We start from the raw sequence: 26,851 nt of genomic DNA, 5'->3' as shown, positions 1-26,851 counted from the left end.
CGGGATGTGTTCCAATCAGAACCACGCCCCCCGACTGGGTGTGTTCCAATCAGAAACACGCCCCCTACTGGGTGTGTTCCAATCAGAAACACGCCCCCTACTGGCTGTGTTCCAATCAGAAACACGCCCCCTACTGGGTGTGTTCCGATCAGAAACACGCCCCCGACTGGGTGTGTTCCAATCAGAAACACGCCCCCTACTGGGTGTGTTCCAATCAGAAACACGCCCCCCTACTGGGTGTGTTCCAATCAGAAACACGCCCCCTACTGGGTGTGTTCCAATCAGAAACACGCCCCCCTACTGGGTGTGTTCCGATCAGAAACACGCCCCCGACTGGGTGTGTTCCAATCAGAAACACGCCCCCTACTGGGTGTGTTCCAATCAGAAACACGCCCCCTACTGGGTGTGTTCCAATTAGAAACACGCCCCCTACTGGGTGTGTTCCAATCAGAACCACGCCCCCCTAATGGGTGTGTTCCAATGAGAAACACGCCCCCTACTGGGTGTGTTCTAACACTCAGATGGCCCCGGGCCCTGGACTCACGGTGGTGCTGTTGGAGGGCATCTCAGACACCAGCTTCTTGTACGGCATCTCGATCACACTAAAGGAGGCTGAAGACCTCACCGTGTAGGACTTGTTCTGGTTCTCTGCCTGCACACACACACACACACACACACACACACACACACACACACACACACACACACACACACACACACACACACACACACACACACACACACACACACACACACACACACACACACACACACACACACACGCACGCATTCTGTTAGATGGATTTGCATACGAAAGTGTGTTGATACTAAAACTAAATCACTAGATAACACATGCAGTGAAAAGTGTGTATGGTGAACATATACTTTATATAAATATACAGTATATTATACACTCTAGATAGCCAGTCTTGCGTAGATGTAAGTGTTTGTAGATCATATATTACATCTAGTACATATTGTATATGTAATCTATAGTATATATTAAATATAGTATGTATATATAGTGTATAGTATAGCATGTATCATATCTAGTATATAGTGTATGTATAGTATAGTGTATATATAAAGTGTCTAGTAAATATTTATATTTAATATTTATATATAGCAGTGGAGGCTTCTCCAGTGAGGAGGGAGGAAGATCCTCCTTAACATTGTTGAGAATAAAAAATGTTGATTGCCCAGACTATTAATGAATTATTGCCCTTAAATATGACAACTTTAATGCCTTTATGTAATGTTTGTTTCCCTCTGTAAAGGGATATTAGCACCCCCTATCGCCTATTGACCATTACTTCAGGGAGGACGTTTCTCCCTCAGCCTCCATTGACTCCCATTCTTTTCCCCGAAAGAGTTGGCGGCCGGTGAATAGCATGGGGTTCAATGGGAGGGAGGAGAAAAGTCCTCCTCTCGGCGGGTGTGAGTAGCAAAGGGATCTGGATCCCGCCTACGTCTGTTCATAGCGCATGGCTGCGCTATGAACCAATAAGCAGGAGCCCTGGCTCTAAGACTTATGCCGCGTTTCCACTGCAGGGTGCGGTACGTTCGGTTCGCAAAGGTGCGGTACGGATTGCGTTTCTACCGCCAAAAGTGGGCGTGACCCGGACTGAGCCGTACTCGTTTTGCCCTCGTTTTCAGTACTCCTCCGTTGGGGTACTGAAAACGAGACGCGACGCCTGAAAGGGTACCGGAAAATTCGAGCTACACACCCCCTCCGTTGATTGGTCGACAGAACCGTCACTTCCGGGCGTCGTGGGGATAAAAACAAACAAACAGTAGCCTCGAGGTATTATTCTTTACAATGAACATGTCGCGCAAAACGCTTGCTTGGGCGACCAAGGAGGTGGAGACGTTCCTCTGCATTCTTGGGGAGGAAGACGTTGGTTACGATGTTTTCGTAGCTGCCGCGGCGATCGACATCCGGCCTACCATAAAGGGTAATGTCGGCGGTGGAAACGCAACCTCGGAACTGAGCTGGGCTATACCGCCCCCTCCCTCCCGGACTGAGGCGAACCGTACCGTACCGCACCCTGCAGTGGAAACGCGGCATTAGACGCATTTAGCATTTAGCATTTAGCAGATAATTAGCAGCTTTTGCATACCTCATAGCCGCAGCTATGAGGTATGCAAAATGAGCCCCTCCCATTCTTTTGCTTGACCACTAAGTTTGAAAGCTTTCTAACCAATCATTGAAGAGAAATGCCAGACTAAAGTAATGCATTGTCGAGAGCTGCAGTGCCTGCCATGTTACGCCGTAACATAAAGCTGTGTTGACTTTACTAGTTTCTCTACATTATAACACACTACAATGTAATGACCACCACTAGCTAGTGGAAAATACATTTGTGTCTAGTACAGTGTTATATTTTGTTAGGCCATATATTGAGATGGCAGTGTGCGAAATACCGGATGATTTAGCTTAGCCAGTGATAGTGATCAGCTGTAGATTGAGAATACTTCACTACAAGTAGCCTATAAATCCTCAAAATAATTCAGCATAATTGCATTACTTTCACAGGCATAGGCAGCAGTAGTCATTATGCACCAAAATGGTCCCTACCAGGGGACAGAGGAGACTTTTCAAAACAAGAGCTGGTAAATTGGGAAAAATTAATTTAACTGTACTCAGACAACGCGGTTATATGCTATAGACCCCAGAGTATCTGTGGTATAAAGGCTAGGACGAATTTCGAATTATAAATATGTAGACTTTATGTTGAAAGTATAGACCGTCGCAATTTCCATTGAAACGAAAGGCGCGGTGATTATTCTTAAAAACGAGAGCTGGTAAATTGTGAAAAATTAATTAAACTGTAATCAGACAACGTGGTTATATGCTATAGACCCTAGAGAATCTGTGGTATAAAGGCTGGGACGAATTTCGTATTATAAATATGTACAATCCATAACGTTAGCTCTCTGGCTCATAGCTCAGTGGACTAGAACCCTCCCGTTGCCAAGTCGTAGCTATGGTCCGTCCTATTTATGTGAAAAACGTTATATTTGGATTGTAAAACGCATGAAAATATAAATGAATGCTCTTAATTTCTTTTCCTTGGCAAGTCACCATGGTATAAGCGGGATAATGCCCTTCGAGGTGTCCAAAACATGTTTGATCGATCGTAATTAAAGGGGACTACTATTTGACTCAAACAGAGTATACATTTAATAAGCATGCAATACGAATAAGAAAAAGCATAATTAGTAAGGTATTTGAATTGTTTTATTATGTTGGCAACCAAGAAGTAGAATAATGGGATAATCAGTCTTATTTAAAGGGTTTGTACAACAGATCTCACGACAAGACATGATTGCGGCTCTTGTCGCTCTTGTCTCTTTCTGCCAACGACATGCGCGTAAAGCGGGGAGTGACGTAGAGTGACGTAGACTGATAATCCCTCTATAAAGTGTATAGATAGTGTCTGGTACCCTGAGGAAGTTGTTGACGGCCAGTCTTGAGTAGATGAACAGCGTCGCACCCTGGTTTCGCTCCAGGCGGCCAACCTGGCAACGCAGCTTCAGGCATGATGCAGTGGTGCAGTCCTACACACACACACACACACACACACACACACACACACACACACACACACACACACACACACACACACACACACACACACACACACACACACACACACACACACACACACACACACACACACATACACTCACTCACTGCGTGTCTCTGGCGGCGGAGACCCACAATGTCTCCACAGTGTATAGTTCACATTAACGGGGTGTGTGTGTGTGTTTTACCAGGATCTGCAGGTGGTCCTGGGGCCGGGGCTCCTCCAGGGCCCTCTTGTGGACGTGGTTTGGCTGCCGGCCCTCGTTCCCTCGGTCTCCAGGCTTCTCCAAGGAGACCGTCTTCTACACACACACAGTGTAGTTAGAAGGCAGGACATGTGGGACACATCAGCAGGATCCATCTTGGTTCTTTATGCCAATGTGGCGCTCCCATAGGAGGCACCTGTGGACCGTGGAGGTATCATCTCTAAGCGTCTTATTTGACTGACGCTTGTGATTGGCCCCTCCCAAGGTCTGCAGGAGGCCGCTCGTTAAGGCTCTCTGTCTTAACGAGGCCTTCTTGTTAAGGCCCTCTGTCTTAACGAGGGGAGGCCAAGGCTGCATCCGAATACTCATACTTGACTGTTATATAGTAGGCATTTTGTAGTACGTCACAAATATAGCGTGTCCGAATGCCCAGTACGCGTTGTGTAGAAGGCAAAAAGTTTCAGAATGCATACTACCGCCACAGTATACAACGGTAGGTCACTACACTATCCCACATTTCAGCCGGAGTCTGGTAACCGAAGAAGAAGAATGCTGAAATCTGTAAATTATCGCAGGTGACTTAATTATGCTGGCATCTGATGTGCAGCACACAGGGGAAATACGTAATCTCAAAACATCCGGTGGCGTTTTGTTAGTGTTCGGAAGCGTTCGGAGGCGTTCTACGCAAAGCTGTAGAACGTACTACATTAACGGTCAAGTAGTAGACACTGCACAGAAGTAGTATATACTTAGTATTCAGATGCACCCCATGTCTGCTGGAGGCCTCTTGTTAAGGCCCTCTGTCTTAACGAGGGGGAGCCAGGTCTGCTGAGGGCCTCTTGTTAAGGCCCTTGGTCTTAACGAGGGGGGCCAAGTCTGCTGGAGGCCTCTTGTTAAGGCCCTCTGTCTTAACAAGGGCCTCTTGTTAGGCCCTATGTCTTAACGAGTGGGGGCCAGACACATACAGTATGCCAGTATCACCAATGCGTCTGGTTACCAGTCTACGCCAGATTCAGACTAATTGTTTATTCCACACTAGGGCCCGACCGATATTGATTTTTGAGTGCCGATGCGGATGCCGATTATTTTCAGAGAAAAATTACGATTACGATTTAATCGGCCGATTAAAAACAAAACAAAAAAAAGCCTATAAAACGTAGTTTTTGATACCTTAAATATACTTTAAACACTTTTGACGAATATGTGAATTGAATGCAGAACCTTTGAGTGTTGTAGAATACATTTACAGTCAATTTATAGTCAAAAATGAGTGTAATGTAAAATGTAAAATAAATAACTAACTCCCAATGTGCTGCGCTCGTGAGCAGTGACTAACACCTGCGTGCTGAGCAGTATGGTCTCACCGTTAGAGTCTACAGTATAACAAATTAACATGGCCTGGGACCTAAAGAAAAACAGGCACAACATACTCAAACAACGCGTCTTGTGTACATTGGTGAGGTGAGCGCGCAGCTGCCTGAGCGAGCGTGCTTTCATGTTGTACGGTAAAATTCAATCTCCTCTTTTTTACTCCAGCTAAAGTCGTTAGTTAGCAAGGCGAGTAGGAGCGCAATCTGCAGGATACTAAGTGCAATAACATTTCTGGAAAAAAAAAAAAATGGTTGTAATCTGCGTCTTTTTGGCAGATGTTGATTATTTTCAAAAAGGCTATAATCGGCCGATTAAATCGGCGGGCCGATGAATCGGTCGGGCCCTATTCCAAACTCAGCACAGTGAGTAGGGCCAGTATGGATCTCTCTAACAGAAGATGAAAAGGAATGTACCCCCACTGTCGGCCATTTACCAACAAAGCTAAAATGTATTGTTGCTCAAAAGCAGAGCTATGGCTCTGAACGCTGGCTCCCCACGGTATGGACTGCCGCCATTTTTTCTACTATGTAGCTCGCTAGATGAAGCATTGAGCAGAAGCCCTCTAAACCCAGCGTCCCAGCCCAGACTCTTCGCTGGATCTCCACAGAGAGTGGCTAGAGTTCTCACCAGCTGGGTTTCCTTATTCTTTGTTCATTCCTACAATGACTATATCTTTGGTAAGTTAGAGGATGTTCTGATCAAAGCGCACCGCTGTGATTTTAGGTTGACTAAATTCGATTGACAAACAAATAAGATTAATTTATTTCAGATGTTCTAAAGCCTGGACATTAGGGCTGTAACGATACACAAATTCACGATTCGGTTTGTATCACGATTTTTGACCCACGGTTCGATACATCCCACGATTCTTTTAAATTGAAAAAGCATTTTATTTAAACAACACTTAAATACCAATTAACTTAATGTAACATTTAATAACAAATAATTTGGAACACTGAACAGATTTGAACCGAAAGAATACTATTAAAGTATAGCTAAATTAATAAAGAAATATCCAAAGATTGCAGTTGGAGGATGCTTTTTGCTGGTAGGCATAATAGGGCCCCTTTAACTGTTTGGTTGGTTTATTCAAATATCCTTATTAGCGCTTCTTATTAGGCTATGTAGCTTAAATAATGACATAATCAGGCCGTATAGAATGCAACATGTTTAATAGCCTAACTTTCAATAGATGAGGAAAAACATGAACGTCGCAATAACGAGGCATAGTGTTACGAGTAGCATATGTGTATGCGCGAGAATGGCAGTGTGCGTATGCGTGTGTGAGTGACGTCAGCGAGTGAGTGGACGAGCGAGGAGAGCGAGCGGTAGCGTGTGTGTCTAGTGAAGAAGCGAACGAGTCCGGTAGAATAAAGTACCCATCCTGTCAATAATCGGTGGCCGCTTCATTCCGACCTATAAGCAGACAAACTGCCAGTCAAATCACACAAAACAATAGAGACAGGATCACACAGGCAATTTTTTTCGCGCTTGGCCCACTCTGGATAAATGTCGTTCATATCGCATATGAGGACTTCGACGGCTGTGGAGAAATGCAATCCTCCGTAGCCACGGAGAGCTGTGATCACAGAGAGGGCATCTCGTCACATATTTACGGCATCGATAGGAGGGGGCGCTGTCAGCAGACTATTATTTAGACAAATTATTAGCAAATTTCAATCGGACAATTTGACCGAAGAGTTAGAAAGGGCGTATCGCGCTTCTGCCTTCTCACACCGCGAGACAGGTTCGTGGCTTTGAGTATCGCGATTTTCGGTTTGATACGCGTATCGTTACAGCCCTACTGGGGACATCAAATAATATTTCACACAATAAGACTGCTTATAGCTATTTTTATATCAAGGACATTGTGCGGCACTCAGTGTAAAATGATAAAATGTGTAAACAAAACTAATCTAAAAAAATCAGCTCTCAATCAGCTATTGAGATTTAGAATGGAAAAACGAGGACTGTTGAAGGTCAAACTGAATCATCATCATGGATATCTGTCTGAAATCAACCAATAAATGAACAGTCTTATAAACATATTGATTCCACTTTACGTAGGCTATAATATAAAACTAAATACAATAAGTGTGTGCTTTGTGTCAGCTATGCGTGTGTGTGTGCTGTGTACCATCTGTTGGTCATAATACCAACAGATGGGAGTGCTCAACTTCTTGACTCTATTCCTTCTTTCAAATGATTATGACGCCAGTGAACATGCCCTCATATGATACCTCTCTGAAATGGTACAATACACCCGTATAACCAGAACTAATGTTATGAGTTCTTGTGTCAGACTCTCATGGCCATACGCGCATAGTAGATCTTCAACTGAGCGATATTATTAGGGTTAGGGTTAGGGCTAGTCTCGAGGGTTATCTAACCCTAACCCTAACCCTAACCTTAACCCTAACCCTTCCAGATATCGGGGTGTATCCCTTCAAACCTCCTCCTACCTCATCAAGCTCTACCTTAAATCCAATGAACAGCAAAAACAATCTGTGTGTGTGTTACTTACGGACACGTTGAAGGTGTTTATCTCCACATCTGTGGTGCAGTTGATTGGTCCGTCGACGTCATAGGAAATGATGTCAAGCAGAGAGCCGTTGCCATAGAGATATGGCCAGTCCACCACCAGCATGGCCTTACTGAATGCACTGGGACCACTGTTGCGAAGCTGGAGACAGATGACATCATATTGTAGGTGAGTGAGTGAGTGAGTGAGTGAGTGAGTAAGTGAGTGAGTGAGTGAGTGAGTGAGTACCTCGTATATGTGTAGTATCTGGGGTCCGATGTCGTCTCCTGACACCGGGGGGTTTCTGGGCTTCCAGTCGGCTATTGGTAACAACACCTGGTCTGGAATAGACGCGCTGCGCACGCGCACACGCACACACACACACACACACACACACACACACACACACACACACACACACACACACACACACACACACACACACACACACTGAATTAACGCGACAGTGTATAGTAAATTTCTAGTCTGGATTTGTATTTTGTCATAATGTGTGTTAGTTTGTGTTTGTATGGAGGGGTAGGAGTTGAGTGTGTGTGTGTGTGTGTGTGTGTGTGTGTGTGTGTGTGTGTGTGTGTGTGTGTGTATGTGTGTATGTGTGTATGTGTGTGTGTGTGTGTGTGTGTGTGTAGGGGGGGCAGGGGGGGTATGAGATGTGTGTGTGTGTGTGTTTGTGTGTGTGTGCGTGCGTGTCGGTCACCCTCTGATGTTGACCTTGGCCAGCACAGTCAGGTTGGTCCTGCTGGATACCAGTGGGCTACGGTTGTTGAACTGGTTGGAGCTGAAACCACACAACTTTCCTTCAGCGTCATTCATAATGTAAATGACATCTATCAGAGACACACAGGGTCTTCCAGAGACACACTAGGCCTACCAGTGACACACAGGGTCTAGACACACAGGGTCTAAAAATACACATGGTCTACCAGAGACACTCGGGGTCTAGAGACACACAGGGTCTAGAGACACACCGGGTCGCGAGACCCACAGAGTCTAGAGCCACAAGGGGTCTCTACCAGAGGCACACAGGATCTAGAGACACAATGGGCCTACCAGAGATACACAGGGTCTAGAGACTGACAGGGTCTAGAGACACACGGGATCTACCAGAGACGCACAGGGTCTACTAGAGACACACAGGGTCTGCCAGAGACACAAGGTCTACCAGACACACAGGGTCTAGAGACACACAGGGTCTAGAGACACACAGGGTCTACCAGACACACAGGGTCTACAGAGACACGGGATCTAAGGACACACAGGGTCTACCAGAGACACAGGGTCTACCAGAGACACACGAGGTCTACCAGAGACACACAGGGTCTACCAGAGACACAAGGGGTCTACCAGAGACACACAGGGTCTACCAGAGACACACAGGGTCTACCAGAGACACACAAGGTCTACCAGAGACACACGGGGTCTACCAGAGACACACGAGGTCTACCAGAGACACACGGGGTCTACCAGAGACACACAGCGTCTAGGGACACACAGGGTCTACCAGAGACACACAAGGTCTACCAGAGACACACGGGGTCTACCAGAGACACACAGGGTCTACCAGAGACACACAGCGTCTAGGGACACACAGGGTCTACCAGAGACACACAACGTCTAGGGACACACAGGGTCTACCAGAGACACACAAGGTCTACCAGAGACACACGGGGTCTACCAGAGACACACGAGGTCTACCAGAGACACACGGGGTCTACCAGAGACACACAGGGTCTACCAGAGACACACAGCGTCTAGGGACACACAGGGTCTACCAGAGACACACAGGGTCTAGAGACACACAGGGTCTACCAGAGACACAGGGTCTACCAGAGACACGCAGGGTCTACCAGAGACACGCAGGGTCTAGAGACACACAGGGTCTACCAGAGACACACAGGGTCTAGAGACACACAGGGTCTACCAGAGACACAGGGTCTACCAGAGACACGCAGGGTCTACCAGAGTCTCAGGCTCTCCCAGCGACACAGGGTCTACCAGGGACAAACGGGGGTCTACCTGAAGATCTGCAGGTCAAACTGGACGAAGGTGTCATGTTCTGACAGCTGGTGGACACTGAAGCGCAGCTCCGCCAGGACCTGGCCAATCACAGCGCAGCAGGTTGTAACAACAGCCCATCAACACATGAAAGAGGAATAGGTTGGCATAACTAACTCCCTCTATTCTCAGAATGACAAGTTCCTTCAATAGTTGACTATGGAGTGTTTACTAATGAATTCCTATACTAAGTGGATAAGTGGATGAGATAACAAGTTAACCAGCTTGGACAGGGCCGATGCAGTAAGAGATGTGGTTCAGAAGACTTGGTGGTAAATGTGTTAACTGATGACCGACCTTGGCTCCTCCCTTCATGGGGTTTCCCAGCTCACACACCACCACTCTGGTCTCGTTATCCTTCTTGGAGTTACACGACAGCCTGGATAGAGCCTGAAAAAAACAGGTACATTACCACCCAGAGCATAGCCTGGCCCAGTACTTCATTACCACCCAGCAGATAGCCTGGCCCAGTACTTCATTACCACCCAGCAGATAGCCTGGCCCAGTACTTCATTACCACCCAGACATAGCCTGGCTCAGTACAATAAAGTTATCAATAAATTATAAATAACTGATAACTATAAATGATCAATTAAAAAAAATTCTGTCCGGAAGGTATCTCTTAGTTTACAAGATGAAGAACACCAAATGCTGCCCCCCACACCAGCCAGCCAACCGGGCGGCGCTGGTTTGTGTCACTCAGGAGCCCAGCCAGAGAGCGGATTCTCTGTTGTTCCTTAATGTGTCCCGCCTCTAACCAGGAGGTCTCACACATCTAGACTCTAGTGACCTTACGACCCTTGTCCCACCTGGACTCTTGATACCTTACGACCATGTCCCACCTGGCTGCGGACCACCGTGGTGTAGTCGGCCTGGGGGGGCGGAAAGACGCGTAGCTCGGCCTCGTACGCCCCCTCCCCCCAGTTCTCTGCGCTGATCTCCAGGGTCAGCTCGTTGTCGTCGCCGATGTACAGCTGCTTCCTGTCGCTGGAACACAACACACACAGCTGAGACCCACTAACCCTAACCCTAAACCGATGTACAGCTGCTTCCTGTCGCTGGAACACAACACACACAGCTGAGACCCACTAACCCTAACCCTAAACCGATGTACAGCTGCTTCCTGTCGCTGGAACACAACACACACAGCTGAGACCCACTAACCCTAACCCTAAACCGATGTACAGCTGCTTCCTGTCGCTGGAACACAACACACACAGCTGAGACCCACTAACCCTAACCCTAAACCGATGTACAGCTGCTTCCTGTCGCTGGAACACAACACACACAGCTGAGACCCACTAACCCTAACCCTAAACCGATGTACAGCTGCTTCCTGTCGCTGGAACACAACACACACAGCTGAGACCCACTAACCCTAACCCTAAACCGATGTACAGCTGCTTCCTGTCGCTGGAACACAACACACACAGCTGAGACCCACTAACCCTAACCCTAAACCGATGTACAGCTGCTTTCTGTCGCATGAACACAACACACCGCCCGACGAGCTGCTGGGTGAAACAACCTCATCCATACACTTAACTAACACTCACCCTCATCCATACACTCAACTAACAGTCACCCTCTTCCTTACACTTACCTAACACTCACCCTTACACTGAACTAACACTCATCCTCATCCTTACACTTAACTAACACTCACCCTCATCCTTACACTTAACTCACAGCCCACCCAGTTTTATTTGTTGTAGTGAGTGCGGCAGTTTGACAGGCTGAGTACACTGCACATTGTGCAGCAGCCCAACCCTTTAAGGAGGACTTACCTCTTCACAGACAGCCTGAGGTCGGGCTTACAGATGTTGTCTTCACCACAGTCCAGCAAGATGTGAGCCTGGAGGAGATAACAGGGGTCGGATTAGCTCAGGAAGTAGAGCAGTTGCCTTGTAACTGAATGGTTGCTAGTTCGATCCCCAGCTCCTCCTAGCTATAGTGTTGATGTGTCCCTGAGCAAGACACTTAACCCTGACTGTTCCTGACGAGTTGGCTGTCGCCTTGCAAGGTTGACTCTGCCGTCGGTGTGTCAATGTGTGTATTAACTAAGGCTGGCCCGAATGCAATTTTTCAGGCTTCGAATACTCGTTGGTTTTTCCGAGCGAATATTCGAATACTCGTTCCAGAAAAAAACACCATCAAAAACAACATTAATAATCCCTATATACTCCCTGGAACCGATTTTGACAGTATCTGCATATTTTGTTGAAGATTTAATAGCTTTTGAACGTTAATTAATAGGCCGAAGTAGGTTGAAGTTCCTTAGTTTTTCCCTGTGGAAGCGAACAGCTGTTGCTCCGTTCCAAATCAGCTGTCCTCTGCCATCTCACCCCTTTACGGGAGCTTTTCAATTCATCCTGGAACGTGCATCTTTTCAGGGAATTTTTACAATAAATCCATAACAAATACCGAATATTGATTGTCTTATGTGTCCATATTATATCCATTATAGTGACCGGGAATTCCCAAGACGCTCATGCTCTGCAGCAAGCCAGTCACAGTTGTACAGCGCACGGATTACTTTTCCTCCAGAGATACCGCTAATGTTGTGTCATAAAGTATAGGTAAACAAGATATCTATTCTTCCTCCACCTCTCTCCCTTCTCTGCTTGGTGTCGCTGACGCTTATAGTTTGGCTCCCTCGCTCTGGGAACGTCACGTACGTGGAAAAAAAAACACGAAGCTCCGAATACTGATTTAAACTTCGAATACTAATTTTCCGAACGAGTATTCGAATATTCGAATAAATCGGGCCAGCCCTAGTATTAACCGAAGTAAGTCGCTTTGGATAAAAGCGTCTGCTAAATGCCCTAATTCTAATTGTAATTACAGCTGCTGTCACCTGCCCGTTGTAGTTTAGCTATAGTTGAGCTACCTGCCTGGTTGGTAACCCGTTGGGCTAATCATGTAATTCACAGGAAGTTTGTTAATTTCCAACGCAGTGTAGAGCTTGCCACCTTGAGTCTGCACGCATTGAAGAATTCAAGGGGTGTACCAAAGTGTTGCGGCCAGGTCTCAACCCAGAGTCGGGGTAACAAATAAAGATCAAATCCACTATTCTGAGCCCAGTATGTGTGAGGCGCTGGATGGTGGCGGTCAGACCTGTTTGGTGAGGTTGGAAGGAGCCTTCATGCCCAGGATTGGCAGCAGGCCGGTGCTGTCCGCTGCCAGCTTGTAGTCCAGACTGAACTCCATCACGACGGAGATGGGAGTGATCTTATCCTGGAACTCCCCCTCATCCTAAAACAAAGACACAGAGGGAGATCAACCTGGGTACTGGCAGAGCTGCTTGCCTTTGACCTCCGACTCATGGTAACATGGGCCAGTGGTCCCAACCACACCGCCACACTTTGGATGCTCCATTGAAGATATGTTGAATGACATGGCGCAAAATCATTGAAATATACGGCGGTCGGTGTAACACAGGCCAACTGAAAATAGTGTTTTGATTCACCGGGTGCACACACTTTATTATTTTGTCTTGTTGACGAAAAACAATAGTCTCTTAGTCTCTGCGTATGCGTAGGTCAGGACCTGTGGATGTAAAACGCAAATGTAAATTATCAGCGTAAACTAAATAATAAGAAATTATATTGCAATACTTATCGCAATACTGCGCTACTGTATTGATATAATTGTGAAATATCACGATACTGAACAGAATCGATTTTTCCCCCGCACCACTATGCGTTTCTATGTGTTAGTGTCTATAGTTTAGTGTCTATAGTTTAGTGTCTATGTGTTAGTATCTTTGTGTTAGTGTCTGTGTTAGTGTCTATGTGATAGCTTCTATTTGATAGTGTCTATGTAATAGTGTCTACGTGTTAGCGTCTAAGTGTTAGTATTTATGTGTTAGTGTCTATGCGTTAGTGCATATGTGTTAGTGGCTGTTTGCTAGCTTCTAGGTGTTAGTGTTTATGTGTTAGTGTCTATATGTTATCGGCTCTGTGTAAGCGGCCATGTATTAGTGTCTATCCGTTAAGGCCAAAGTAAACTACTCTGACTCCGTAATCCGTAGTCCGACTCCGTAATCCGTAGTCCGACTCTGTGACTACTGATACCCCTCACCATTCGAAGTTCTCCGTCAGGATTTTGGATACGCAATGCAATTCGCCGCTCGATAGTTTTATATGCATGACTACTAACCATGTAGATAGTGTTGTAAATAAACGTAACAAATCTTATTTGGTGTTTTATTGGTCCTTAATGTGCAAGTAGACAAGGTACAAAGTAAACTAGAACTGCAAGCAGTTATGCAGGGGTCCAGTGGCGTAACTATCGGTAAGCAGGGTATGCGGGTGCGTACGGGCCCGGGCCAATTAGGGGCCCGGGCCCAAATCCCCCCCCCCCCCCCCCCATCCAAATATTGGATGAGCATGTAGAGCTACGGAGAGGGTCTCCAGATGACGGAGAGAGGTCTCCGTGTCTACGTACAGCACTTAATGGAGTTGTATAAATCAGCCTTTAGTGTCTTTAGGCCTCTACGGATTCAGTTTATTCCTTTCCTGACGAGATGACCAGGAAATACTCTGAGGAAAGGTTGTTTGAATTCTTAAAAATCCTTAGGAAAGGTGCCTCAATGCAACTTTTAACCCACCTTTAACATAGGTTACTCCTGACCAACCTTTACGAAAGGAAACAAGATGTTTGTAACCCATAATCCTTCACAGCAGCGATATTTAAAGCAACAGGCCACCGACAAAGTTTACAGACTCATGCACAAGACGCATGACCGATGCGGTAAAGCAGAAGAAGAGAAGAAAAGAAAATGCCAACTTCCCATTTAAGAAAGACTACTGGGGGCAGTTAATTTAAGCATCAACATAAGTTTAGCCTCTTTTTTTTCACATGTGAATTGGGATTCAAGTGGCCTAAAATATTCCCTTCGGCCAAGTCAGACCTAAGTGATTCTCACTGTTGGCGACAACCTGATTGAAATCAATACGACAAGAGCGCATGGATCGAAAGAGTGCTTGTTGTAGTCCATTTTTGGAAAAATGTAGTTGGCCTAAAATATTCCCTTTGGCCAAGTCAGACCTAAGTGATTCTCACTGTTGGCGACAACCTGATTGAAATCAATACTACAAGAGCGCATGGATCGAAAGAGTGCTGGTTGTAGTCCATTTTTGGAAAAATCTAGTTTCACTTTAGATACGGTAGAGGTCAGCAATACTCGCCTTCACGCAATGATGTCGGTTGGGAAAAGTGGAGTAGAATCATTCGAAACAGTGCTGTCTTTTCCGATGTTCGAAAGTAAGCACCTTTTCATCTCGCTTTGACCCGATGACTTTTTCCACAAATGTTTAGGAAAGATGGCATAAAGGTTAGCAGATTTGACTTTCCGAATTGGGCCTATATTGGTGTCTATTGGGGTCTATGTGTTAGCAGCTAGATGCTAGCGGCTGGGTTTTAGTGTGTTAGTAGCTAGGTGTTGGCAGTGCTCACAGGAGCTCACTTTGAGGTAGGCCTCCAGCTCCTCGCAGGCAAACCCAAGGCGGTTGGACACGCTCATGTTCTTTGCGTACTGGAAGGCTCCGCTGTGGAGGAACAGGACTCGCTTGGTGGCCTCCTTGTGTTTCAGACGGTCCAGAACCAGGTCCACCCTGAAACCTGACAACCAATTCCAAGTCAGGCTAGAGATCAGAGGGACGTTAACACAACATCCAACATCAGGGCCTCAGTAGGGCAGAGATGAGGAAGCAGAGAACAGAAGGCAGAGAGAGAGTGGGGGAGAGACGCTGGATTTAGGAGAGAGTGGGGGAGAGACGCTGGTTGTAGGAGAGAGTGGGGGAGAGACGCTGGTTGTAGGAGAGAGTGGGGGAGAGACGGTGGTTGTAGGAGAGAGTGGGGGAGAGACGGTGGTTGTAGGAGAGAGAGTGAAGGAGAGACGGTGAGCGTAGGAGAGAGTGGGGGAGAGACGCTGGTTGTAGGAGAGAGTGGAGGAGAGACGGTGGTTGTAGGAGAGAGTGGGGGAGAGACGGTGGTTGTAGGAGAGAGAGTGAAGGAGAGACGGTGAGCGTAGGAGAGAGGGTGGAGCAGAGACGGTGGCTGTCGGAGAGAGTGGAGGAGAGATGGTGGCTGTAGGAGAGAGGCTTACTCAGGATGGCTGGAGCTCCCATCCCGCCGGCCTCAAGGCAGTACTTCACCCTAAAACTGAACCACAATACACCTTCACAAACTACGACACAAATGTGTACACTGTGCCTGTGTGTGTGTGTCTGCGTGCGTGTGTGTGCATCTGTGTGCGTGTGTACCTACCAGGACACCTTGGTGCTAGTTCCAGGGAGGATACAGCTCTTTTCTTCTGCGTTGAGGATCTGAGGAGTGATGTCCAGGGTGGCATTCACACCGATGACAGGACGAGCCCTGGAGTCCACACACACACACACACAAAATAGTAAATAAAACATCAATAGAGACACCATAGAGACACAGCGGGTCACACAGACCTGCTTTGTGACCCGGGGGGGGGAGAGGAGAGTCAGAGGAGAGGGAGAGGGGGAGGAGAGGGCGAGAGGAGAGAGGGAGCAGGCCTAAAGTCTAACAGCATGCATTAAGACAGCATGAGTTCAGCATCTTTGGTATCAGAGGAGGTCGAGGGGTTAGTGAGAGGAGTCTCACTCCATCTGTGGTTACCTGTATAAAACAGCCTTGTCCGCCCCAAACACTCCAACTATAAGATCTGGAGGACAAGAGAGAGAATATTCTGAATAGTGTGTGTGTGTGTGTGTGTGTGTGTGTGTGTGTGTGTGTGTGTGTGTGTGTGTGTGTGTGTGTGTGTGTGTGTGTGTGTGTGTGTGTGTGTGTGTGTGTGTGTGTGTACCTGGGTATCCGTTTCGGTCTATATCAGTGTTGCCAGTTATCGCGTAGCCAAAGCTAGCAGGCATGTAGCTGGACGCCCAAACACCCTGCAGGACCTGGAGGAAAGGGTTAGATTACTGTTCTACATTTATACTAGGGATGGGCAACGATCGTCGAATAGTCGAAGAGTTGGAGTCACATAGAAAATCGAATTATGAATGTGACTATCGTTATTTATTACACGGTTCTTCCCAATGCTGTTGAACGCTCCGTTCACTTGCATGGGCCCTCACAACTTCCGGTGGTGAATACTTTTTTGATAATTCACCGTTGCCAAGTATATAATGACCGCTGTCAAGGGAAGTGTTTTTTATTTTCTGTCGTATCACTCCGCAAGTAGTCCGTTAACTTATCAACCCCAGCGTCCTCAGTTGCTAAGCAACGTCAACGTCAACGTCTTTGGCGGACTATTTCTCTGCTGATCAACACTACGAAATAATGCTGGTAACAAATAAATTGTAAAAAGACACACCGTGTGAAGTTATTTTTTTGGCCATAGTTTCCATATGCTAAAGACGTGTCTAGTCTACCTTCATGCAGGCTGTGTTGAAGGTAACCCAAGTAATCACTGAACACACATCCTCCTAATCCAGACCGAAACCCCTACAGGGTGGGCTGTACCTGTGAGGCAGAGGGGGAGGGACCCCCGGGGCCTCCGTTATGGATGTAGACCAGCCCATGCTGCTTGGGACCCCCGTAAGGGGATGACACCGCCACATCTGGAGACAGAGAGGGTCATCAACATCTCACTTTAGACCAGGGATTCTCAATGCATTGTGTTTGTTGATGAAAACACATCTGTAAATATTCACAGATCTGTACATATACACACATGTGTATATATACACACGTGTATATATCCGGATGTGTGCACATCCAGATGTGTGCATTAACAGTGTGTGTATACAGATGTGTGGGTATCCAGATGTGTCTATACATATGTGTGTATATACAGTTGTGTGTAATTCCCGGTGTGTGTGTAGTGTGTGTATATCCAGATGTGTGTATTCAGTGTGTGTATATCCAGATGTGTGTGGGTAGTGTGTGTCCAGATGTGTGTAATGTGTTTACCGTTGTATCCGTCCATGTCCAGGTCTCCGAGGGCCGCGATGGCTGAGCCGTAGCGGGCATAGATCTCGGAGCCAGTCAGCGTCTGGGCGGGACGGAAGGAGAAACCACCTCTCCCCAGGTACACAGACACCTGGAACACATGACCTCTGACCCTCAACCCCACGGTACACAGACACAGGCCTGGAATTTCTTGATATTAGGGGCAAGGCAATTCTTTTGAGGCCACAAAGGCCACATGCCAGGGCATCAAGGCCATAAGTTAAAAAACATGACTTTGATTTCACTTAAATAGACAAATCCATTTCTAAAAGCATTAACGCCTTTTTAATAAACAGTGTTGCACTTCTAGAGAAATAGCTCATTGTTTTGCAGTTTTTATCTGCATCTTGAAGAGCCTTTTTGTGATAATGCTCCACTTCTATTTCAAAAGGAAACAAAGTTGAGTGAATTTGTTGAATTTTGTCAAATGTTAAAACTGTATTATTGACTATAATATTAGAATTTGCTATAAGTAATATATATTTTTAAATTACACATTATAATTACGATTATTTCAAAATGACAACAACCCCTCTGACGTCATGCGGGTCGCAAGTGTTGCCTGATTGGGTGGGAAATCTGGCCCAAACTGGCAACGATGGCGGAGGCGTATGGAGCCAGTTTCCTGCCATAATTCAAACCTGAAAAAAAAAGTTTCAAAGGCTTGTAAGTCTGGGTTTGAAAACTCAACAGCTTGTAAAAAAGATTTTGCAACACTGAAAAAAGAGATTATAACCTGAAAAAAATTCAAACAAAAATTCAAACATCTGTAAACATGATTTTGTGTTCTATTTTATCTTCTTCATCATTTTCACAAACATGTTTTCAAAGTTCAAACAATTTCACCAGCGCATTTGCAGAGTTTCAAATCTGGCACTGTTCTAACAGTGTATTTCATTGTTTCCCGGTTTTGAAACCTTGTAAATGGGATTCTGCAAACAGGTGTTCATACATTGAGTAATAAGTTTTGAAAGGTTGAATATTTATTTTTAAAAACTTGTAAAGGTGTACGTTTACGCCATTGCAATGTATTTTTTCAGAACTGACTTTTCAGCACTGACTTTTCAGAGATTTGACCACACAGGCGCAAGCTTTGAGTCACGTGAATATTGGCAGTGTTCTGTCGCGCATTTGTTTTTGAAAGTCTGAAGAAAAAAATAATGTTCCTGGGGGCGGGACCATTTAGCTCTAAACCTATTGGTTGCTCTCGGCTGACGTACATTCCAATCACATTCTTGTCATCGGCAGAGCACTGTCAATCACGCACAGCCCGGTGAACGGCACATGTACATCCTTCGTCGTCCCTCCCTTATCCCCATGCGGGTGTTGGCGGATGGGGGAGTCTGGGCGGTGGACTGCGACGGCATGATAGTTGTCTGACCGCTTGGAATGTACCGACGTACATTCCAATCACATTCTTGTCATCGGCAGAGCACTGTCAATCACGCACAGCCCGGTGAACGGCACATGTGATTGGAATGTAGGCCTACGTCAGCCGAGAGCAACCAATAGGTTTAGAGCTAAATGGTCCCGCCCCAAGGAACGTTTTTTTTTTCTTCAGACTTTGACTGTCAGGAGTTTCAAAACGAATGCGCGACAGAACACTGCCAATATTCACGTGACTCAAAGCTTGCGCCTGTGTGGTCAAATCTCTGAAAAGTCAGTGCCGAAAAGTCAGTTCTGAAAAAATACATTGCAATGGCGTAAACGTACACCTTTACAAGTTTTTAAAAATAAATATTCAACCTTTCAACACTTATTTCTCAATGTATGAACACCTGTTTGCAGAATCCCATTTACAAGGTTTCAAAACCGGAAAACAATGTAATACACTGTTAGAACAGTGCCAGATTTGAAACTCTGCAAATGCGCTGGTGATATTGTTTGAACTTTGAAAACATGTTTGTGAAAATGATGAAGAAGATAAAATAGAACACAAAATCATGTTTACAGATGTTTGAATTTTTGTTTGAATTTTATTCAGGTCATAATCTCTTTTTTCAGTACTGCAAAACCTTTTTTACAAGGTGTTGAGTTTTCAAACCCAGACTTACAAGCCTTTGAAACTTTTTTTTTCAGGTTTGAATTATGGCAGGAAACTGGCTCCATAGAGGCGTCCCTTACTAATCCTAAGCAGTTTTATTGGTGCGCAGCATAAAGCTCATTTGCGCTTGAACTTCAGAAATGCTTGAGAAAATGTGTGTGTGTGAAACGCACATGTGTGTGTGTGTGTGAAACGCACACGCGCGTGTGTGCGTGCGTGTGTGTGTGTTTGTGTGGGATCGTGCATTACTTCTGCTGGACTTCACACATTGAGAAGACAAAAGACGATCTATTCCAATTAAAAACTGTTGCAGCCCTGGGTTACCCGAAAGAGAGCGGGGAGAGGAGAAGGAAGCAGAGGGGTGTGTGTGTGTGGGGGTGTGTGTGTGGGGGGGGGGGGGGGGGGGTTCAATTGGACCACATCGTCCTTTGAAAAGCCACAGAATGAGTGATTGTGATGGGGGAGAAAAACCAAGGACCCCCTCAAAAACAACGGCTAGAATAGGCCTGGGGCAACCTGGTCTCACAGGAATCCGTGAAATGACTACGGTCGGCGCTTAACTCGAAATCCGTGGACGCATCGCGGAAACACGCCGATTTCCGTGATGTGGCCACGGAATTCGCTCCAATGCAAGTTAATGACGCTGATGTTCCGTGGCTCACACACGGATCTCCGTTTCAACGAGCGAGTCGACCACGGGGGCTTAACTCAAAACCCGGGGTGGTCTCACTGAAACACTTAAATTGTCCTTGTTGTGTCCACGGAAGTTGCTCCAATGCAAGTAAATGACAATGATATTCCGTGGCACACACTCAGATTCCCGTTTCAATCTGTGTGTGTGCCACATTTGACCACAGCGGGGGCTTAACTCAAAATCCGCGGTGGTCTGACGGAATCACTTCAATTGTCCGTGATGTGGCAACGGAATTTGCTCCAATGCAAGTAAATGACACTGTTATTCCGTGGCTCACACACGGATATCGGCGTGTTTCCGTGATGTGGCCACGGATTTCGAGTTAAGTGTCCGACCGTAGTCATTTCACGGATTCCTGTGAGACCATGTTGCCTGGGGAATTGGCTGATTTTGCGATGGGGGGGGGGGGGGGGAGGACTCAGTTACAGCAGCTGTGTGTGTGTGTGTGTGTGTGTGTGTGTGTGTGTGTGTGTGTGTGTGTGTGTGTGTGTGTGTGTGTGTGTGTGTGTGTGTGTGTGTCTTACCTGCCCCACCTCCCTCAGTTTGCCATCCGAGCCTCGGCCCATGAAGAGAGGAGCTCCCACCAACAGATCCACAGTCCTGAAAGACGTAACACATTACGCTCCCTGGTACAGATCTCCATCATCACACAACACCATCACCACACAACACCATCACCATATTAACTACACACGGAACCAACCATCACCAAATTAACCTCACACAGACACAACACCATCACCAAACAATACCATCACCACATTAACCTCCGACTGGCAAAACACACAAAACCAACACCACATTAACCCCTACCAACACAACATCATCAACACACAACACCATCACCACATTAACTACACACAGACACAGAACCATCACCACATTAACCTCACACCGACACAACACCATCACCACATTAACCCCTACCAACACAACATCATCAACACACAACACCATCACCACATTAACTACACACAGACACAGAACCATCACCACATTAACCTCACACCGACACAACACCATCACCACATTAACCTCACCCAGACACAACACCATCACCTAATTAACCTCCACCAACACAAAACCATTACCACATTGACTTCACTAGAGACAGACAGACTTACCCATCGTTGTTGACATCAGAAGCAACTACAGAGTGGCCAAAGTAGGCCGCCATCTGAGAGAGAGAGAGAGAGAGAGAGAGAGAGACTTATACTTTATTTCATCCTTGCCAATTTAAAACATGCAGTGATAAAATACCATGAATATATCTTTACAAAACTTTGACATTAGCATTTAGTCAGGGATCAAGACGTATATATGGATGTGTATATATGTATGTATGTATGTATGCGTGTATATATATATTAGGGCCGTCAGTTAAACGCGTTATTAATTTTTTTTATCGCGCGATTAACGCAAATTCATATTTAATATATATATTTTTTCTTTGGCTCAAAACAAAGAAGCAGTAGCCTGACTGCTATGTTCAAGGCAGTATGTTTGTATGTTCATCGTTTAATTGCACTATAGGCTTTTTTTTGTATCTTCCTGCTTTAATCAGTATATGCCAATGTTGTTATCAATAAAAAAACATTTGCACAAGGCAAGCCGATGCACTTCTCCATGTTGATAAGAGCATTAAAATGAGAACAATTAATGGGACAAAGAAATCAAGGGATATTTAGCATAGAAAAAACATTTGTGATTAATCGCGATTGCTCGCGATTAATCGTGAGTTAACTATGGCATTAATGTGATTAATCGCGATTAATTAGGGGTCCAAGCCAACAGGTTGGATCCCTATTGTTTTTGTAAGGATTTTTCTTCCTATTATTATTATTCCCAGCTAGAAGTGGTACCACAGCCCAAACCGTAAATGGTGCCGACACGCCAATTGCATGACTAGATCCAGGTCGGTGAGGTGACGGCAGACGACAAAATCCAGACATGCCGGCCACTAGGTGGCGCTATACCAAGGAATACGCGTTTGGGGCTATAACTCCCACACCGAACCTTCCACAGTCAAAAACTTGTACCCACATATTCACTGGAGTCTGCTGCATCTTTTGACATAGGCCACGCCCATTTGCGTCTATAATTTTTTTTCGCAAAATCGCGAAAACCGCAAAACTGTTTTTTCCCTACTCCTCCCACATTTCTTGACCAATCGACACCAAACTTTGCACACGACATCGTCAGACGAACACGAAAAGAAAATCTCAAACACTTTTTGATCCGACCTTCGACTACGAAACGGTAGCGTTTTGAATATTTGTTTATTAGCTACGTTTTACGACGATACGCAAAAATTCAGAAAATACCAAAATTAGACCTCGGATCAAGTCCAAATTTTAGACACATGTCGGTGCTACCCTTAATGGCGTTCAGTAAAGAATTCGGAATATTTCGTCATTAGGGGGCGCAATAAACGAGGAAATTGTATATCTTCTAATTGGCCAAAGGAATGTTCTTCAAACTCAAGGGAAACCATCAAGGGGCAAACCCGAATCTATATAGAAAATATGGCCAAGAATTATTAATGTGGGCGGGAGTTTTTGGCAAAGGAAAATTGTCTTGGGAAAATTTCGCCAACAGGGCGGCGCCAAAAAACGACGACATTGTCTATCTCCTATTTGGCCAATGGAATGTTCTGAAAACGTGTTTTAGGCTATAACTCCCACACCGAAGCTCCCACAGTCAAAACCTTTATATCCACATGTTGTTCACGGTAACGTTTTGAATACTTGCTTCGCGTTGTGCCGGCGAAATGCACATTTCTTGTCGCGTTGTGCCGGCGAAAGGCACACTTCTTGGACCCCTGCATAACTGCTTGCAGTTCTAGTTATTTTAAGTGCTTGATAGCACTAATATATATATACATTCATTTATATAGATATGTATATCAGGGTTATTTTCATGTAATGGGTCTGAACAGGGCTCAAGCGGACATTAAGTGGTCTGGTCATTCTTCTTAGTCAGAACTCGAGACGGGTCCTATCTGAACGGCTACTCTTAACCATACAGCTTATCAGTACTTTAACGGTACTCTGTTCTTTTAGAAGAATGACTAGAAAATAACAAATTAACGTGTTATTAGTTAATATATTAACTTAATTCAGTAGTAACAGCTTAAAATGTTTTGAATAAATAACTAGTATAGACTTATATTATGAAAATTGAAATAAGTGAATGAACAGGGGGGGGGGGCTGAAAGGATGAATTAACAAGAAGGGGGGGGCAGAAATTAGTGAATGAACAGGAGGGGGGGGCAGAAAGGAGTGAAGGAAAAGGAAGGGGGGGGCAGAAAGGCTTCTTCTCAACATGCTACTGAATAGCCTCGTTAGCATTCCATTAGCTTCCGTAGCCCTCCAATAGCCTCGTATGCCTTCCGATAGCCTCGTTAGCCTTCCATTGGCCTCGGTAGCCTTCAATTAGCCTCGTTAGCCTTCCAATAGCCTCATTAAACTTACATTAGCTTTGTTAGCCTTCCAATAGCCTCGTTAGGTTTACATTACCCTCGGTATTCTTCCAATAGCCTTACAATAGCCTTGTTAATCTTCCATTTGCCTCGTTAGCCTTACATTAGCCTCGTTAGCCTTCCAATAGCCTCGTTAATCTTCCATTAGCTTCTTTGGAAGTTTATGGCCAAATAATAAGCCCAATTCACACATGGAATAGCGTTTTCTTCTACAACTTGAGACTTCATGTAAATTTCGGTTAATCGCATTAATGTCATAGTTAACTCGCGATTAATAACATTTTTTTCTATTGTAAATATCCCTTGATTTCGTGCTGCTAGGCTTTTAGCGAGATCAGAGAGTGTTGAGAAGGACAGTAATAAAATATTTTGTTAAGATGGATGTAAGAAGAGAGACCCTCAGTGAATTCAACCCGGTCCACTTGACATCGGCTAGGTGCATGAAAGTGGTAGACCTACAGTAAAACTTAAAAAAGATGGGAAATACTAACATTTATTATTTAAACCACTATGAATATTCCTACCGTACGTAGGCTTATACACATTATCAGGCTATCGAATAACGCCCACACACACGTACACACGCACACACGGTGGCGGAGTGGTAATTGGGAGAGTCAGGAGAATTCCTGGTGGGCCGTTAACGTTTCTGGGCTGTCGGGCTGATTACTGCTGGACAACAATATTGCGTTTATAAAAGTTCCTTGCAGCGCTGTCCGCTAACCTGAGCTGTGCGCCCGCAATCTCTCACTCACTCAACACAGCCTTATCATTAACAAACTGTCAGCGTCGCAACCAAGTCGATTTTGTCTAGAGGGGAGTAACTGAGCGGCTCCTCCTGAAGTGGTACAGCCCAGGTGGTCCTTGAACTGCGATTGGTCAGAAAGACGTAACAGCTAATGACAACATTGAACTCTTGTGCAGGCTTGAAGAGAGTGACACACAAACACACACACACTTTTAAGGGTTTTTTCACCCGCTTCGTATCCCTGCTTGCCCCAACAAGTTCGTGCGGCGTGCTTGTTGTTTTGTTTCCGGTGTTGCTAGATCCGTAATGGTGTTGTAGTTTTTCTAACGCGACCAGTTGTTGCTAGACAGCAGGTGAAAAAACTACAATGTTTGCCAAGCCAAAAGAGCATTAATCGCACAATAAAAAAATTAACGCTGTTAAAATTGGTTTGCGTTAATGCCGTTAATAGCGCGTTAAACTAACAGCACTACTTAACACATATATGATATGCAGTCCTGTGGCCGCAACTGTTGGGTCTATTTAATGATACGCGCCAAACATTGTTTCTTACCAGTATTGTATAATTATCGTTCGACTTGTGTTCATAATATGCATTTGTCCCCCCGTTAATATACATTGCTATGGACTGTAGTATGCGTTACGTGTTTAGTTTGCGTGTGTTTAAACAGATGGCCTCACCCGCGGTAAAACTATGTTTTCTCATGATCTCATCAAGCCTAAAAGTTATGGGCTTGTACACGATGTCTATGTCAAGAAAATATGTGTTTGATGTACGGTGTTTGCAGATGCATTCTTTTAAAACTACAACTTCTTACCTCTGTATCAGCTGTTCTTTCCCAAATAATTGAACCAACATTACAACTTACCCTAAAATGAGATTTGGTTGTGGAAGGCTGGGATATAGCCTACTTTGCTCTACTTTATTTTTGTTATTATTATTTTATCGCATGGCAGAGCATACTACAGTGTTCATTCATGCAGCCCCTATGGAAAATAAATGTTTCCACAATCCACATGCTATTTCTATGCAGTTTCACACACATGAACAATCTTTGACATCATAATATTTCAATTAGGCTAATCGTTTGCATGTTTGTGCTGTGTATAGCCTACGTGTGTTTAAGCTTATGTTGTAGTTCCGACCTGCCATGGCACGTCAAAATAGCGACACCAACTGCGCTATCCGCTACGGCATTTAGACCAGGTATCTGCCGGTCCTTGGCGCAATTGCTTTTGGGATAAGTGAAATAGCAACATGTATGATTTGCGCCGGAACACGCCTCTACTTTTTGCCGACACGCCTCTCCAGGCGCAAGTGTTATGGCGCAAGTTTGCTGCGGGGGAAAATCAGCTTTACGTCGGGTGCAAACTAGCAACGATACATGTTTCATAGAAAGGTGTATGGTGTAGAAAGTAAATTGCGCTGGGTGCAAGATAGGGCCCTAAGACACTGACACCCCTTTGTTATCATCCATACTAATCATTGAAACAATAAAACAATGGTTATATCGGAGAGATTATTTATGGTCCCAGAATAAATAATATATCTAGCATATCTAAAGGATTGCAATTGTCATTTGTAAAAAAAAATTAAGCACACAAGCTGGATGTGGGGGAATAATTTGTAAATAGAGGGTCAAACAACTATACTGTATTTAAACTACTGTGTAACTAACTAAAAAATAAGTAAAGGTGCAATGTCTGTTACCATTGCAGCGTTACTTATTGTTTGAATGACGAACACAGTAGATGAACAAATCCAGCATTTTCTCATCACTGAAATGTCTCCCAACTCGGTAGACCAAGTTGGGGTGAACCACTACCTTCACTAGTGGATTTTTCCATTAACTGAGACCATATTCTCCACAGTAATTCAACATACTCGATAATAATAAAATGGATACACAGTAGTTAAAAAAAGTTAAAAAAAGAATACAGTATAGTTGTTTAAGACCTAATTTCCAAATTGGTACCCCTCATCACAACCCGTGTGCTGAAAAAATGTTTACAAATTACAATTGCAATCCTTTAGATATGCTAGATATAATATTTATTCTGGGACCATTAATAATCTATCCAACATAAGGCTTGTTTTATTGTGTACTTCTAAAACGGGCCGTCTACAGTGGCAC

The 26,851-nt window shown here is 45.1% G+C and overlaps 1 protein-coding gene across 3 annotated transcripts in view; it reads right to left on the bottom strand.

The window, feature by feature from the left end:
* itgav (integrin, alpha V) overlaps positions 1–26,851 on the bottom strand; it is a 60,861-nt gene that overhangs the window by 1,370 nt on the left and 32,640 nt on the right. For 2 of the 3 annotated variants that reach the window (XM_030380658.1, XM_030380660.1), the window contains 20 exons: positions 21,612–21,664; positions 21,012–21,087; positions 17,711–17,840; positions 17,261–17,358; positions 16,602–16,695; positions 16,415–16,460; positions 16,037–16,144; positions 15,876–15,931; positions 15,234–15,388; positions 12,881–13,018; positions 11,551–11,618; positions 10,606–10,750; positions 10,061–10,153; positions 9,725–9,804; positions 8,406–8,486; positions 7,937–8,042; positions 7,691–7,849; positions 3,778–3,891; positions 3,448–3,561; positions 545–652 (listed from right to left, as the gene is read on the bottom strand). In XM_030380658.1, coding sequence (XP_030236518.1) covers positions 545–652; positions 3,448–3,561; positions 3,778–3,891; positions 7,691–7,849; positions 7,937–8,042; positions 8,406–8,486; positions 9,725–9,804; positions 10,061–10,153; positions 10,606–10,750; positions 11,551–11,618; positions 12,881–13,018; positions 15,234–15,388; positions 15,876–15,931; positions 16,037–16,144; positions 16,415–16,460; positions 16,602–16,695; positions 17,261–17,358; positions 17,711–17,840; positions 21,012–21,087; positions 21,612–21,664 — 2,022 coding nt within the window. The remainder of the gene's footprint in view (positions 1–544; positions 653–3,447; positions 3,562–3,777; positions 3,892–7,690; positions 7,850–7,936; positions 8,043–8,405; positions 8,487–9,724; positions 9,805–10,060; positions 10,154–10,605; positions 10,751–11,550; positions 11,619–12,880; positions 13,019–15,233; positions 15,389–15,875; positions 15,932–16,036; positions 16,145–16,414; positions 16,461–16,601; positions 16,696–17,260; positions 17,359–17,710; positions 17,841–21,011; positions 21,088–21,611; positions 21,665–26,851) is intronic. The other variant, XM_030380659.1, reaches the window with a different exon arrangement.

This window comes from Gadus morhua, chromosome 16 (assembly GCF_902167405.1).
Source record: "Gadus morhua chromosome 16, gadMor3.0, whole genome shotgun sequence".
In the NCBI taxonomy this organism is placed as follows: Eukaryota; Metazoa; Chordata; class Actinopteri; order Gadiformes; family Gadidae; genus Gadus; species Gadus morhua.
The sequence above is the reverse complement of the archived record's forward strand: the minus strand, read 5'-3'. Positions and strand labels throughout refer to the sequence as shown.